The 15,409-nt window shown below is 43.0% G+C and overlaps 1 protein-coding gene across 3 annotated transcripts in view; it reads right to left on the bottom strand.

Annotated features, from left to right (window-relative positions):
* Positions 1 to 1,774, bottom strand: part of MARCHF6 (membrane associated ring-CH-type finger 6) — a 53,427-nt gene extending 51,653 nt beyond the window's left edge. For 2 of the 3 annotated variants that reach the window (XM_082044026.1, XM_082044028.1), the window contains exon 1: positions 1,718 to 1,740. In XM_082044026.1, coding sequence (XP_081900152.1) covers positions 1,718 to 1,736 — 19 coding nt within the window. In that variant the 5' untranslated portion in view covers positions 1,737 to 1,740. Of the gene's footprint in view, positions 1 to 1,717 lie in introns of all 3 variants that reach the window. The other variant, XM_082044027.1, reaches the window with a different exon arrangement.
* Between the last annotated feature and the right edge of the window lie 13,635 nt (positions 1,775 to 15,409).

Below are 15,409 nucleotides of genomic sequence, written 5' to 3'. Positions count from 1 at the left end.
CACTTCCTGTTCTCTCTGTTCCCCATACTAAACCCTGTAAAAGCAGGTATGATCAAAGACTACCACTCTTAACAGCCTGTAACAAATTATGAACTATGCTGTTTGAATCAAAGCCACCTAGATGCATTTACCAACTACCGGAGTGGCTGGAACTCAGCTGGTCATTTCTTAGTATCCACTTTGCAGTTTACAACAATCCAGGTTTTCTGGGATACCAGAGGCCAAGCAATCAAAGTTTCACTTGGTTAATTTCACCAGGATATGTAACTGTTGGTCTACAGAGGCATGACAAAGTTGCAGCAAGCAGTTTTAAAAGCTGAGATTTTAAAAACCCTGTATTTTGATAAACCATCTGTTTTCACAGGTACTAAATATGGCTACAGCACAACCCAATGGACATTTCTACAAAGGTGCTGTGTTACTTCACCTGGTGCTTCACATTTTTGCAGGGTGTTTATTTTTAATTCTCTCAAGCTGGAAAAATGAAGTGTGACCAGATAAAAAGCTACATTCTAAATTACGCCAAAGTAACAAAATACAAGACGGAAACGCTTTCCTTGGAACTGTATTAGTACTGCAATATATACTTGCAGTTATTGCTTAAGATGACAAACAAAGCTCGAATGCTGCAAGAAACATAGCACAACACACATCCTTTATTTATTTTGGTTTACACTACAATATGAAGTCCTGGTTTATGAAAGATCTGCATTATCAGCTTGAACTACACAGCTCCTCAACTTTATCTGAGCAGAGCAAAAGTGCTGACGAAGCATTCCCACATTTGATCTCAAGTAAAGCAATACCCTTTAAAAATGGAAACTACACATTAAAAAAACATGACTATGATCTCTTTGTCAACTTAGTTTCTAAAATGAGATGTTACTACGTATTGTTAGTAGCTTGCAGAAGAGACAGAGAAACCTGTCAGCTCTGGCATCGTTTTATTATTTCAATTTTTCAAATAGATTTTCCAGCATACATAACAAAGTTAACCTTGCAAAAGAAGCTGCAGCAGCTAAAGCTCCTATTATTATTCAACTGAAAGTGGAAATTTAAAACTCGCTGAGTTACAGGACAGGGTATGACAGCGTCTGTGGGACAAGGGAAAACTAGTCCGGGCAAAGGTGTTGCACGACTCGGCGGAGCCCCTTCCTCACGGCCCCTCACACTGCCCCAGTGTAAGCTCTCCGGCTTCTGCTTTCCGCGCCGGGATCTCCTCACACAAGGCCTCTAAGCGGCCCCCAAGACCCTCACCTCCCCCCTAGCAAAGCCCCATGCAGAAGACCCGTAGCCGGTAGAAGCCGCTGGCGGGTCCCCGCCGCCCGAGGCGGCCCGGGCGAGCCCCGGTTCCCCGCGCCGGGTGTTACCACAGCACCACCCGCCCCTCCCCCACCCCCACGCAGCGCCCGGCTCCCAACGGCCGCAGTTATGTAAGGGGGACCCAAGTGCGCACCAGCCCGCGGGCCTGCACCCCGCAACCACCACCGGCAGGCCCGGCGGAGTAAGGGTGCGGGTGGGAAGCGCGGCCCGGACACCTGCAGCCCCGATACGCGAAGACCCTCTAAGCGTAAACAGCCCCTGCCCGCCCAGCGACTCCCGGGCTCATGGACGCCCCTTTCCCCCGCCCCTTCACCCATCGAGGCAGCACGGGCAGAGACCCCACCCGGCTCTAAGGGAGCGGAGGTTAGCGTGGGGCGCAAAGCGATCGCGATACCTTCCTCGGCGGTCTCCATCTTGTGTGGCTGACGCAGCGCGGGCCGGGCGAGTGGTGTGACCACGGGGGGCGGTGCCGCGCGGGTGAGCGGTGCGGGCACCGTAGAGACCGAACCACCGAACCGGCTGGGCTAGAGCGCCGCTCTTGCCGCGGGCTCCGCCTGGCGGGGATGCGGGGAACCGGGAGGCCCGCCAGCGGAGCCCGTGCCGGGCCGGGTTACACCGGCGCGGGGCGGGCGGCCCGACGTTCAGGGTGGCAGCGCCATGGTCCCTGGTGGGTGACTGCCCCCTCCGGCAGCGCCTGGCTCGCTTCTGCGGGCGGGAGCGAGCAGGAGGGGGAGGGAGGGCAGCGCAGGGCGTCCGGGACCGGGCGGTTGGCGGCCGTTGGGTGCGCCGGCCGCGGCGGAGGGCAACGGCTGTAGCGGGAAGGGTACGGGCACCAGACAAAATACAGCTAGAACTCTTCTAAATTTTACCCCAAACCAAAGAGAAACGCCACGTTCGTACTCCAAGCTGTTGGGAGGGTCAGTGTTCCAGGCCGCGGGTTCTCTCGTGGCCCTGGGAACAGCCCTGTGGCTCCTCAGGGGGAAGTTGGTACCTGTCCCCTTCCTCAAAGCCCAGCTCTCCTTCCTGGGCCTGAAATTTCCAACAGAACTAGTAAATTCCTCAGTAAAACGCAAAAATCTCTTTTAGTTTAATCATTTTTGTGCTAAGGTCTGGCTGGCATAAGCAGCCGAGGCAGCGTACGTTAGGACTTTGTACTCTGCCGGGTGCACAGAAAGTTACCAGATGGTCTCTGCTGAGTTGGCAAGAATCTTACTAAGGAAGAAAACAGAAGTTCATTATATTAAGGGTAAATCTAAGTTCTATATTGATGAAATGCATGTGTGTATTATGTTAGCTTTCCATTGTAACATCTACCTTAAGGCCTCTAGTTGATCAATGAGTCATACAACTTTAAACTTTATTTACTGTATGACTTTGTGTCCAACCAGTCATTAAATCCTTCACATTAAGCCTTTGGCCATCACGTCAGCAGCAGAGTGGTTGCTGGTTCAAGTCTGGATTTAAAGTGCAAAGGTGACACATGCCCAAGTTACAATTTTATAACTCTTTTTTTTTCCCCTCAACATTAACCACAATAGTACGTTCACGATTAACTTCTTCAAGCAGCAGAGCTGCTGGTGGGATACAAGATACTGGCCTATATAAGGAAAAAAAGAAAAAAAAAAAAAAAGGGAAAATGTGAAGGTTTGGTGTGGCACTCCAGTATATGTATATTTCAATTAAGGTGCTGCAATAAAACACATGCGATGCTATCATATGCAGCCCTTTTGTGTCCTCCCTTGCAGAAAGGCAAGGTGAAAAAACTCCCACCTATAACTTAAACAAACAAAAAAAGTCCTGTTTATTTTAAAATTAAGCTCATTTTCATCCTGACATATTATCTTGGCATATCAAAAAAGTGCCAGCATGGCACTGAGGAGTTGAAATGTTCCAGTACTTTCAATTTGTCTGAACAAGGAAAAATTAAAAAAAAATAAAATAAATAAAAAGAAAAAAAAAAAAGAAATTGGGTATTTCAGTTTCCAAGTACATTGATATTTCCCCCTCATTATTTACCAAACATGTAAATGTTTTTACTCTGGTGTGATAAATATAAATTAAATGTCATAGAAAATACTCTAAATGATGTTCACATTCAAAAGGGCATGGCAGGATTAATGTATATAATCCTCCAATTTCAGTCTTTCACAGTGGGCTTTTTTAAATTAAAAAGAAGATTTAGAAACAGGTTGCTATATGTTGCCAGCGACTAATTTAATTCCTGTCAGTATCTATCCAGCCATTTAAATTACCTAACAAACATTACATTTATACCATCTTCTCAGCATTTAGAGATAATTAATCCTAAAATTTTGTTCTTACTCAGTCTTTCAGTAGGGCCTACATAATAATATGAGTGGAAGGCAGGCCATTATGATTTAAATGGAAAAGAAAAATAAACAAATATTTTATTGTAAGTAAAATCAAATCTGTTTATTTCAGCCTACTTGGTGTTTTTGGTGAACATATTGATCCTTGTCTATTTGCTAATATGTTAGGTGTTCTGCATCTAAGAAATACCCATGGCTTAAGTAGTTTTAAATTTTTTTTATAGAGGAGAATGTTAGGAGATTGTTATTAGATTTTGACTGTCATCAAGGCCAAGAATTAGTGCCAACAGGCACTAAACAAACATACGGGAAAAATCTCTCCTCCGAATGAGTTATTACCTGGGTGACAGAGGAAATACGGAAAATTTGCAGGTGGAAACCTAAGACAGTAACAGATGTAACTCCAAATCACAGAAGTTTATGGCAAAAGGAAGGGCATATATAGAGTGGGTGAGAAGAGTAGAAAAAATATAAGATTCTTTTGAATATGGTTTTATTTTGATAGAATATTTTGATTTTGTAAGATTTAAATGCTAGGAAATATATTGTCATTTCTTCAAGTTCTCTCAAGAGAATACAGAATAAATATTGCAAAATTGAAACTATCCAGCATTTGTACTGACATGTCCATATTTTCTCCCATTTTAAAAAGACTTAATAAAAATTATTCCCTAAAGTTTTTAGAGCTATTTTGAAAGCATTTTGCATTGAAAAAGCCAAACATCAAAAGCTAATGCTTTTCAGTTTTTCTTTAGCTGAACATTTCAAAACACATTTATTTTCTTAACCAGTTGTTTGTGGTTTTTTTCAGTGCTGTCCTAGTTTTTTTCCTCAGCTGTCTGCCTAGCTCTCACCACAAAAAACGGTTCAGTTGGTTGTGAACAGCAAGTTACAGAAATGTGGAGAGCATAATGTACTATCCTAAGGAAAGCCAAATGGATGGCAGTTTATTTTGAAAGATCAGGCAGTATTTGGGGTGACATGTCTCTGGTTCCTAAACAACTGATGTTCCACTCCTAGGGAGGTCTAGAGTTTCCATGGCAGGAGAGAAACTCTTAGAGCAGGCATCCTGGTTTATAATATGAAGTGTGGCCTACAGAAAATTACCCCAGCACAGTCAGAAAGCACAAGGTTAACAGACTACAAAAATCACACTGTGAAGGCCACTACCAGCCTGGATCTTCCCCATGTGCTGCAGGGCCTTGAGGGGACATGCTTCCCGGTGAATGTCTGTTTTGCCAGGACACCTCATAGAGCTGCCCCTGCCCAGCAGACAGCTGCTGTGCCTGTGGATTCCTGCCACAGAGACAGAGAGAAGTGATCTCAAAGGTACTGCATATGCAATAATCTTTACTGCTACACCAGGATGATGGCCCAGGCTGTAGCACTGATGCTAGATACTGACTCTGAAGCCTTGGTTTTGACTAATATGCTTCCTTTCAGCTGGTGTTTTCTTCTTACCAAACCTAGGCTACAATTAGTAGTACCTAAGGAATCAAACACCTGCTGTGTGCTATGGAACATGTAACAGTACTGCACCAAATGTACATTTACTGATGGACAAAATGGCTCAGCGCAATCAGTCACAGCCATGATATAGGCTCCAGATCTTCTTATTTTAGAAAATATTTCTGAGGACATGCTTGACAATGCACCAGGGTTTGATCTACTAAATATTAATGTTCCAGCCAAGACAGAAACTATGTCAGCTACCATTTTCAGTGAGGGGTGACATTTTGCTAGAGTGTGAAAAAACCTAGTCTAAAATGATATTACAGGAGGAATCATTGCAGAATAGGTTTGACTGAGAAGAAAAGTAAAGCTGTTTATTGATGTCTAGATTTCAAGAAGCTAGGTAATACTTGGATGATTGACACATATCTGTTTCCTGGCATTAAAGAAATATTTGCAGAACTTCATGACTCTTCTCAAGATCTGCAGAATGTGCATCACAAAGTTGCATTGCTAAAACACAGCACATTGGTAGTTACTGTGGATTTTCTGTTTAAAGCATAGACCCTATCAACTTGGTTGGCATCCCACTGTCATGCTGAGAGTAGAACAGGTAGCTGCTATTAACCTACCTGGGATTCAGAGCTCTGCAGCTGCTGTTGCTCAGTGAGGGACTCTTGGATTCAAAACAAAAAAAACCCACTGTATTTGTCTTTTGGAATATATAATTCTTAATAACTGTAGTATCATTTGGGGCATACAGTTCTTTACGTAAAACACTTCAAGTCAACCTTTTAGAAAGTCATTTTTTGTGCCATTACATTAGGATGATTTTTTTTGCTCTCCTTGGTAATAGAGGCTGTGATGTGAAACACATTACTGTTGTCAAGTGACTGCTTAGAAGTCCTCCAAGGACATGTTGATTCTCTCGTCTTCAAAAATCTGTGAAAACATCCTTACAGATGACAGCAGTTAGGGATTATCCTTAGTATTTAGCAGGAACAATCTTATTTTGCCAGAGACCTTTTCCTTGACCTTCCAGATGTTATTTCAGGTTATGCCTGCCAACCAAATTAAATTGAACTCCTCAGGGCAGGGTTCAATTCTACTTCATTTAAAACTGTGAGCATGAGAACATATCTATTGTGGAGAATGATCCACTTAGTCACTACAGATACTTTCTATAACGACACCTATGTTACTGCCTCTGCTTCTCCTGCTCTGACTAGGAGGGAAATACATTTACATTTCTAATTGACTTGTAATTACTTTTTTTCTTAAACATTTGCAGCAACAGGAAAAAGGATGGAAATTTTGTCTTGGCCAGGGAGAAGTGAGCTATGGTCTAAAGGTCAGAGTTGTTAACAGGCTGCTCAGAGTCAATGACCTCTGTTTTATAAGTTTGTCTGTTTTCTGTAGAAACTTTCACTTCACTGTAGCTTGCGGTCTGAGAATTTGGGCATAAACCTCAGCTCTTGTTTGTTTCCTTGTGGCAATAACGCATTTGCTGTGTGTTCTGCCTTTACTATAGGGTCATGGAATACAGTGAAGAAACTGCTTAATGCTTTTCATATCTAAAGGGAAGAGCAAAGTGCTTGGCTCAGTGAAGTAGATTTTCAGTTGGGTGACTGATATAGAACATTAAACACATTTACTACTCAAAGCCTGTACTTTCTTGGCTCTTCTTTGTGGATTAGTTAAACATTTTGTTTTACTCATTATTTAATGCAGTCATGAAGTCAGATGGGCTTCTGCCAGGGCCTCAGCATGGTTGAAGGTGCTAAAGAAAGAGTAATCTCAGGAGGATGATGAAACATGCAGAAATGGCAGTGCATGGTACTTCTTTCTCATGGCCTTATACACAGAGGGTCCAAAGAGTATCTGAGCAGCTCAGCTCAGCATTACCATTCAGCTACTGAGAATAACCCTGTCTGGAATCTGTTATTTTCAAAGGAGAACATCTGGGAAAGTCCCTCCTACTTTGGAAGTGTCTAGTTTATCCCTCCTTTAGAAGGATGAGTCTTCTGAGAGCATGTATTTTCTGATTCATTATCAGCTGAGCCCTGAGGACACAAATTGCTGTCAGAAACCTGTACCAAATTTTATAGTCAGGACCTTTATATTCAGTGTGGAAAACAGGGTTCTCCTCTTTTGTTTTGCCCTGGATCCTCAAGTTATCTTCCTTTTCTCTCTTCTCTCACTGATCTTCTTGCAGGAAGGAAAGCAGTGTTCATCAAATGATTGGTAGCCTCCTGAGGGGATGCACTATCTTTAGTTTTCTTACACACTCCTGGTCCACCTGAGCAAGTTCCTGATCCCACTTGTATGTAAGGGCAGGGGAGAACTTATATAGTAAAAAGGCAGGGAGTTCTCCAGAAGGCCTGAACTGCACAGTCACTTCAAGGAAAGCAAAGGCTCATGGCCACTCTCTCTTCCTCCCTCAATCTTACTCCTGACAGGGGTAAGCTGAAGCTCTGCAAATACAGTTTCTCCTCTGTACTGAGGTCCTACTGTGTAGAACTGCAGGAAGAACATCCAGAGCTGTACACATACAAAGCATGGTAGAAAGGGTAATGGTGAATAGAATGGCCAAGATCAGTGTGGTGAGTTGGGAGGGGTGTGTGTACAGGTGACTGAAGAGGGGCTAGGAGAGAGACTAGAAGAAGTCAAGAACTGGTAATTGGTAGAGATCCTTGAAAGCAGGAAGAAGGCAAGTGTCATAGCCATCTTCAAGGCGATTAAGGAGAATCCAGGAAACTACAGGTCAGACAGCCTAACCTCAGTCCACAGGAAGATTATGGAATGTGCAGTGAAAGAACCTCTCGGCAGCTGAGACCTGTAGACCAACAGCAGGGGCATGGGCAAATCCAGAGAGGTGACAGAGCTCCATGGGTGCCACAAGAGGGCACCTCTGCTCCAGATCCAGGAGGTGGCTTAAGAGGAGAAGGTGACAGAGGAGAGCATCTCTGGGGCCTGCAGTGAGCCAGCCAGGCAGGGACCGAAGTAGTATGCACTTGGCTGGGGCCATCCAGCAATTTGATGGGCCATGAAATGAGCAGCTGCAGATGTTGGAAAACCTATTGCCTTGAATGTTGACACCTGAGTAAGCCTATTACTGGAGATACCCCATGGCATTTCCAGGTGTCCAAAGCCTTCACTGCATGAAACAGCATCCTGCACAGATGACCTGCATCTTGCCAGCACTCGTCAGTGAGTCACCAGGGTCTGTCAATCTGCTGTTCTGCTTCAGGCTGCCATATCTTCACTAGAATAATCCCCAGATCACAGCCCAAGACTACCAAAACCCATTTGACTGCGTCAGTCATTGCCTGTGCTCAGCTGGGGCTGCAGGTAGTTGGGGGAAAAGGTGTGAGGACATGGTGCTTCCCTGAGGAGCACCTGGGTGATATACTCGTGGCTGATGGTCGCTGCCTCCAGTCAGCTGCAGAAAGTGCTACTACAGTCCTTGTGCCTCAGCAGGCACCAGTCCCACCTCCTGCCCTAGGGACTAGCTCTTGTTCCTCTGCTTGGGGTGATGTGGGAAGAACATGCGGGGAGTTTCTAACTTTGCCTTATCGTTGAGGACCCAAGTAGGGGTCACTGTCACCCTAATGCCATTCAGTGAATTTTTTGCTGAAATCCAGGAAGTTCCATGGAAAATGCTACCTGGTCAAATGGTCCTGTCAGCAGTATCAAGCAGTCCAAAGTCAGAAGGAAAGAGAAGAGCTTTAGCTCCCCACTGGGAAGAAGGCAAGGGGCAGGGACGGAGGTGTGGGAGCACTTCAACAGTTTTGCACCAAATGGTCTCACACAAGGAGCCTGTGGTTTGAGCCTGGCCATAAAGGATTTGATCTAGTCCAGCAAAATGTCATCACAGGCCTACTGAACAGCATCTGTGTGTGAATTGGTGTGTTCTGACCAGCAGCCTTTTGTGCGATGACAGGAGGAATTCCAAGTAGATCAAGAGAGAGGGGACCCAGAACTATCTAGCTGTTCTAAGCAATGGGAATCTGTGATTGTAGGTGAACTGAAAATCTGTATGGCAAAGAGAACTTGAGCTTAGTTTTCTGCTTTAGATTTTGCTACTGCAGTCCGAAATTGGGTTTTGAAAATGTATGCTTATGTTAAACATGTTGATGTATTTATGTTAAGATATCTTTCATGATTATATCTGAAATGTTCTTGGACCTGCAGTATACTTTAGACTGGCTTTTAGATTTTGGGTGTAGGATCAATTCCAGATCAGATGTCATGACCAAAAAAGGGTTGAATTTAGATTGTCACCAAAATACACATGCGAAGAGAGACATTAAAGACCTTCTTCTATCTTTGAAAACCCACATTTATAGTATGCAAAGCAACGAGCCATTTACTAAAATGTAATTACAGTTCAATGACTTTTCCATCCTATTTTCCCTACCTGCTATATTCCAGTTGCTATATTTATCTCTGTCAGCTTCTCAAAGGCATTTACTAATGTCCTGCACCTTAGTATCACATATAATCACAGACACTTGATAAGATTCTTTGCCTACTCATTTTCAGTTATTGAACATGACCATATTTTAATGAAAGTCAGAAGCTGAAAGATACCAATTTTCACTCATCCAGATGTCCATCCTAAATCCTTTGTACTTACAAAATTGCCATCTGTATTAAGTGCTGAGCTCCACGGGCAAATCTAAGTCCCCCTGGAGCCCAGGGAATAAAGTGAGTGGGGCCTTGGGAAAGTGGTGTGCACTGTAGGGCTGGGACCTGTACTGGCTTGGCTCTTCTGAACTTGGCTTGAGCTTGGCTTCTTCTTCAGCATGTCAGTCATGTTCTTTTTTTAAAAAAAACATTTGGGGACAACAAGCTGGAAAAAAAACATAGTTCTTGTTTTCAGAAAAAAAACAAGTTCAGAAAAATATATTTTCTTCTTTGTAAAATTTGCATTCAAGGTAAGTGGAGAGCCATTTAGTACAAGAGAAAAGAAAGTTACGGGTGTTACAAGAAGGTTATAATTGTTGGCTTTCAGCTGCTGTTGGGAGATCACAGAAAGCAGAGTTCCTCAAAAAGATATCATATCTAAAGAACTTGAAGATTTCCTAACAGGCTTTGAAGTCTGCAGATTCTCTGGGAGGTTTCCAGGACTAAGCAACGTGACTGCCAGTAGTTCAGCTGCCTGGAAGATGAACATAAACACATCAAAACTTACTCTGAACTGTACCCAGGTGAAATCTGCAGAATCTAGTTTACATTTAGGGAAACTAGTTGTTTCCCAAACTTCACAAAGACTTTATATCCTGTCAAAGCACAAAACATAAAACAGGCCTTTTAACAAACCTACGTTATAAAAGCATCTTGTGAGGTGATGAAGACACTTAATTCCAAATGTCAGGGCATGATTCTGTTGTTTAATTTCTGACTTCCTATTTGCATAGTTCACAAGTTCACTGAGGAGTGTGCAGTTTCATTGCTGTTCTGTGTCATGCCATGCTTACTGTTTGGTCTCAACTCAGAATCACAGAATCACAGAACTCACATGATATAGGTTTGTCCCTGGGAATTTCATCTATCTCTCAGAGCTTTAAGTTTAAAAATATTGGCATTTATGTCTTTTCTCACTGGGAAGAACTCATTACAATTTTTTCATGATACACAGAAATGGTTGTGCTCAGCTAAGCGATGACATTTAATTCTGAGGAGCTGAAATGAGCTGGATGTGATTTTTTTAGGACAAATACATATCATCATAAAAAATCCACATGATCAAAATTCAGTTTTAGTGCCTCTTTTGAAGAAATTTCAGGGGAAGTAATCAGCTACAGGCACCAATTTCTGCTAAAAACTGGAGAGGGTGTTTGAATAGCTAATAGTATGCTGGTATCTGACTGGAATGAGAGGAGTCAGGCTTCTGGTTCCTACTTACTTTAAAAATTAAGTGGCAGTACAAAGGCAGGATCTCCAGGAGAAGACAGAGGGTAAGAAGTAGCCATGTGGGTATGGAAGTCTCTACATGAATGAGCATGGTGGAGCAGTAGCTTGAACAAGGATCTCTGGCCTAGCATGCTTATGTTAAATATTCAAGGGCATACTGAGGGTGCATGTCTTGGATAGAAAGTCCTGGGTCCTTCTTTCAGGAGCAGCCTATCCAAGACTTCCTCCCACTGCATTATTCTTATATCCAAGTTTTAATTTTTGTATGGACATTCAGACAAATGCCATCCCATTAATGTATATTACTGTCTCATGAGAAAGAGTATGATGGTGGAGACACACTATGAATGCCTTCTGTGGAGAAGATGGCTAACTTGCCTTTTTTCTCGCCCTCTCTTTATCCAGATAACAAGCCAGAAGATCATCCACACCCTGGAGAACTTGTTTATTTTTGTATCTGGGCTTACAAGAAGTTTTGCACAAGGAAAGGAAAGCCACTGGGGTCTGGCTTGGTAGAAGCAAGTGGTGATTTCACTCAAAAAGAGGGCTCTTGGCTCCCCAACAAACCTACAAGAAAACTGGGAGATCTGGGGAGGTTAATAAATTGTGGTGCAGACTGTTGGTCTCTCTAAAGAAAGGCAGGTGACTGGGGATTTGATTCCAGCTTGCTGGAGAAGGGTTTCAGGTTTGGGTTGTTTTTTCCTCCTGAACTGGGAGAACAGGCTGTGATGAACAGGTGAGCGTGGCCTGAGGTCTGAGCTGCAGCTCAAGACAGGGCCCTGGAGGGGGCCTGCCTTATGGTAGCTGCTCTGTCAAGTACATACAGGCCATCATCTCTATAGCTTCCTGGGAAAAAGTGAAAATCAAAGCACCTTAGAGAGGAACCTTGTGAAGGATTCTATAAGGTGGCCCTAAGCTTTTTGCCTCACGGCCATGACTTGTCAGTTCTCTGTGATCTCATTAGGGGTCTATCAGGCAACTGAGGTCCATTTGTTTCAGATCAGAAGAAAGCAGTATGCTGAAAACTGTCAGGACTGGAGGTGGTACTTTCAGCCCTTAAGAGCAAATCTGATAATAGCCTGAAGTTTCCTCCTTGAGTTCATGCTTTCTCCTTGCTGAAACCTCCAGTTTGAAACTCTCCACTTCCCAAATGAGCTGTGGAAGAGCGAGCTAGGGAGTTCACTCTTTGTTGGCACAGCTGCTTCAGCACAAATAGCCCTCACAAAAGTTTTCACTGTGCAGGTGGACAGGGGCAGATGTCTGAGCGGGCAGAGCTATACAACCTCTTCCACACCATGATGTTTGACGGCACACACAGCAGATATTCTCTCTGAACCAACCGAGTAGGCAGTGTCTGCAGTCTGGATGGCCTCCCTGGCCCAGGTGTTCCCTTCCACAGGTAATACACATTGCCCTTTTGCCTGCCCATGTCTGCCCTGGGCAGCACTGGGCAGGAGACATGCAGTGGGCTGACTCCTTCCCTGCCTGGAGCCTTTCTCTCTGCTGAGACCCTCCGTTACGTGTTTATTCCAGCATATGCTCAGGGACTCTTAGAAACTAATTTTGTTAAACTGGCATGGACTGTAGTGTAGGTGCACACACTCCCAACACAGACTCAACCATTTGCAGAATTATATTGAAATTTAATTTATTTCTTCTTGGCCAAAGTCCATTTTTTTTTTTCTTTAGAAAAAGGTTAAGAACAGGTACTCTCTGCAAATGTATTTAATAAAGTACCTTTATTGCTCTGCCCCACCTTGAATACTGTGTTCAGTTTTGGGCCCCTCATTGTAGAAAAGACATTGAGGTCCTGGAGAGATTTCAGAGAAGGGCAATGAAGCTGGTGAGGGGCATGAAGCACAGGTCCTGTGAGGAGCGGTTGAGGGAACTGGGGCTGTTTAGCCTGGAGAAAAGGAGGCTGATGGGAGACCTTATTGCTGCCTACAACTATCTGAAAGGAGGTTGTAGCATGGAGGGTGTTGGTCTCTTCTCCCAAGCAACAAGTGACAGGACAAGAGGAAATGGCCTCAAATTGTGCCAGGGGAGGTTTAGATTGGATATTAGGAAAAACTCATTCACAGAAAGGGTTCTGAAGCAGTGGGACAGGCTGCCCAGGGAAAAAGTGGAGTCACCATCCCTGGAGGTGTTTAAAAGGCCTATAGATGAGATTCTTAGGGACATAGTTTAGTGCTAGAGTTAGTTGATGGTTGGACTCGATGATTTTAAGGGCCTCTATGAACCAAAATGATTTTACGATTCTATAATTCTATGGTTCTATGTATGGTAATTACCTTGTAATATAATTAGAAGCTCTTGTATTTACTTTCCTGAAACTTGCTGCTTTAATGTTGCACTTGGGTGTCTGTATTGCTTTGTGGGATACAGTCCAAAGCTGCCTGAATCCAGTCCAAGATTAGTAATGTGTAGACATGTTTGCAAAACTGGAGTTTTAAAGTTGAGCAAACATGGGAAGAATGTTTCTTTTCCTGGTGCTCTGTTTAAAATTTTGGAGTTTAAACCACTGATTTAGTGTAGTAATTTTTGCCAGAATTGATGATTGATCGGTGACAGTAGAAAACATATCACCTTTTTCCAGTTAGGTGAAAAAATGCCTAAATGGTCATCTAGAAGATGTATAGCCTATAGGGGATCATATATAAGTGGATATTTTGAGGTTCTCTTTGCTTTGAAAAGGATCTCTTGGAAAATCTCAGCCAAATCAAACTGTTGAGGTGCACACTGGGAGTTTGCAGAGAAGAAACCAGACTTCTATTCATGAAAGATGCCTTTTCTGAAGACTGGGGTAAATTCTACTGGCACAAGTTGCAGCTTTTTGTCCAAGGCAACTTATTGTATTTATGTCTTAGTGCAAATACAGACCCAATTCCAAGCAAACAAAATGACCCCCTTCCAGCTGATTAATCCCAGAAAGTTCCTGGAATAAAAACTGAGCATTAGATGAGTTTTGTTTAAGGAGAGAACTCATACCAAGAGGAAAAAAAAAAAAAAAAAAAAGAGAGAAACAATTTGTGCCCTGGTGCAAAACAGACCAAATATATGTATTTTTAAGTCAACACTTTGTGAGGAAAAATCTGCATACAAAATTTAGCTTTCAATGACTAACTATGTGGAATTAATTCATCCTGGAAGTTAATTGCCTGATTTCCATATTTTTGTAGTTTCAGAGAAGACAATAAAATATTTGGTAGGAAAAAATGATAGACATATTCTTAAATAATGCAAACAATAGATGTTCAGGTTTTTAGATAAGGAAGTCACACCTTAATACATGCAGTTATCCATGTAATCTTAATTCTATTGTCTTGCTCATGTTTCTTTTTATAGTGTTCTGTGAAACAGTGATGTGGCCTCTGATCTGGGGTACCTATTTTGGAGCCACTGCTCCAAAATGTACTATTTTTCCTATATATTGCTATTAATATTCATTATTCTTTAGAATCCTGTGCCTTGTACTGACATTCCATTAAAGCGTTTCTTACTAAAGTGGTGAGCTACTGAATAACCTAGAAACACCTGGACCGTGTTAGGTAATTTTCATACGCCTCTTTGTGTGTCAGCTGCAATATTAAAATAGTTTTACTGTTATTGCTTTGGTGTAATTAAAGTTACACTCCACCCTTTTTCTATAAAGTTCACAAAATACACCCTTGGAAATCCCACAAGCTCTTTCAGCAAAAATAGGAAATTTGAGGTGAAACATATGCAATTTGTTTTAGGTAAAGATTAATCCAAACCAGGCATGAGAAACCAAGAAGCTGTTGGGTCAAGCAGTTCTACATGCCAACAAGCAAATTAGCAACATACCTATTGAAAACATTTTATTTGCAGGTCATCCTTCTGTCCTTGTGGTCAGAGCCATACTATTGATTTTAGGGAGAAAAGGAGTTGTATTCTCCGAGAGCTGACCCTAACCTACCCATAAGAAAAACTGGACACTCAGAGGGACATTAAAAGGGACAAGAAGAAATCAGTTGACACCAGTGGCTTCAAATAACTTACAGAAGTGGAGTAGAGTGAAAAGCCAGGAAAGGGAGCAGATCCAAGGGGGAGATGGCCAAAGGGGAGAGGTGATGACAGATTGAGTCTATTACTTTTTAGGAGTAAATAAAAGCACAGGGGAGTGGGAGCATGGCAAGAGATGCAAAGATTAACAGCAAAGAAGCAGCAATCACGCTGGCCTGGGTCCTGGTGCCCGGCAAGAAACAGTGGGTACTCTGCTGGATGCAAGGAACACGACGGTACCCACAAGTGCTGCAGCAGATGAGGCAGATAAGGTCACTCCCATGCAGGAGAGACTTTAGTGCCTTTCTTCTTAGACACTTGGAAAAACATGGGAAAGAGCAGGGGTATGGCTCACTACTAAC

This window comes from Streptopelia decaocto (genome assembly GCF_964273445.1).
Source record: "Streptopelia decaocto genome assembly, chromosome: 2".
Classification (NCBI taxonomy): Eukaryota; Metazoa; Chordata; class Aves; order Columbiformes; family Columbidae; genus Streptopelia; species Streptopelia decaocto.
The sequence above is the reverse complement of the archived record's forward strand: the minus strand, read 5'-3'. Positions and strand labels throughout refer to the sequence as shown.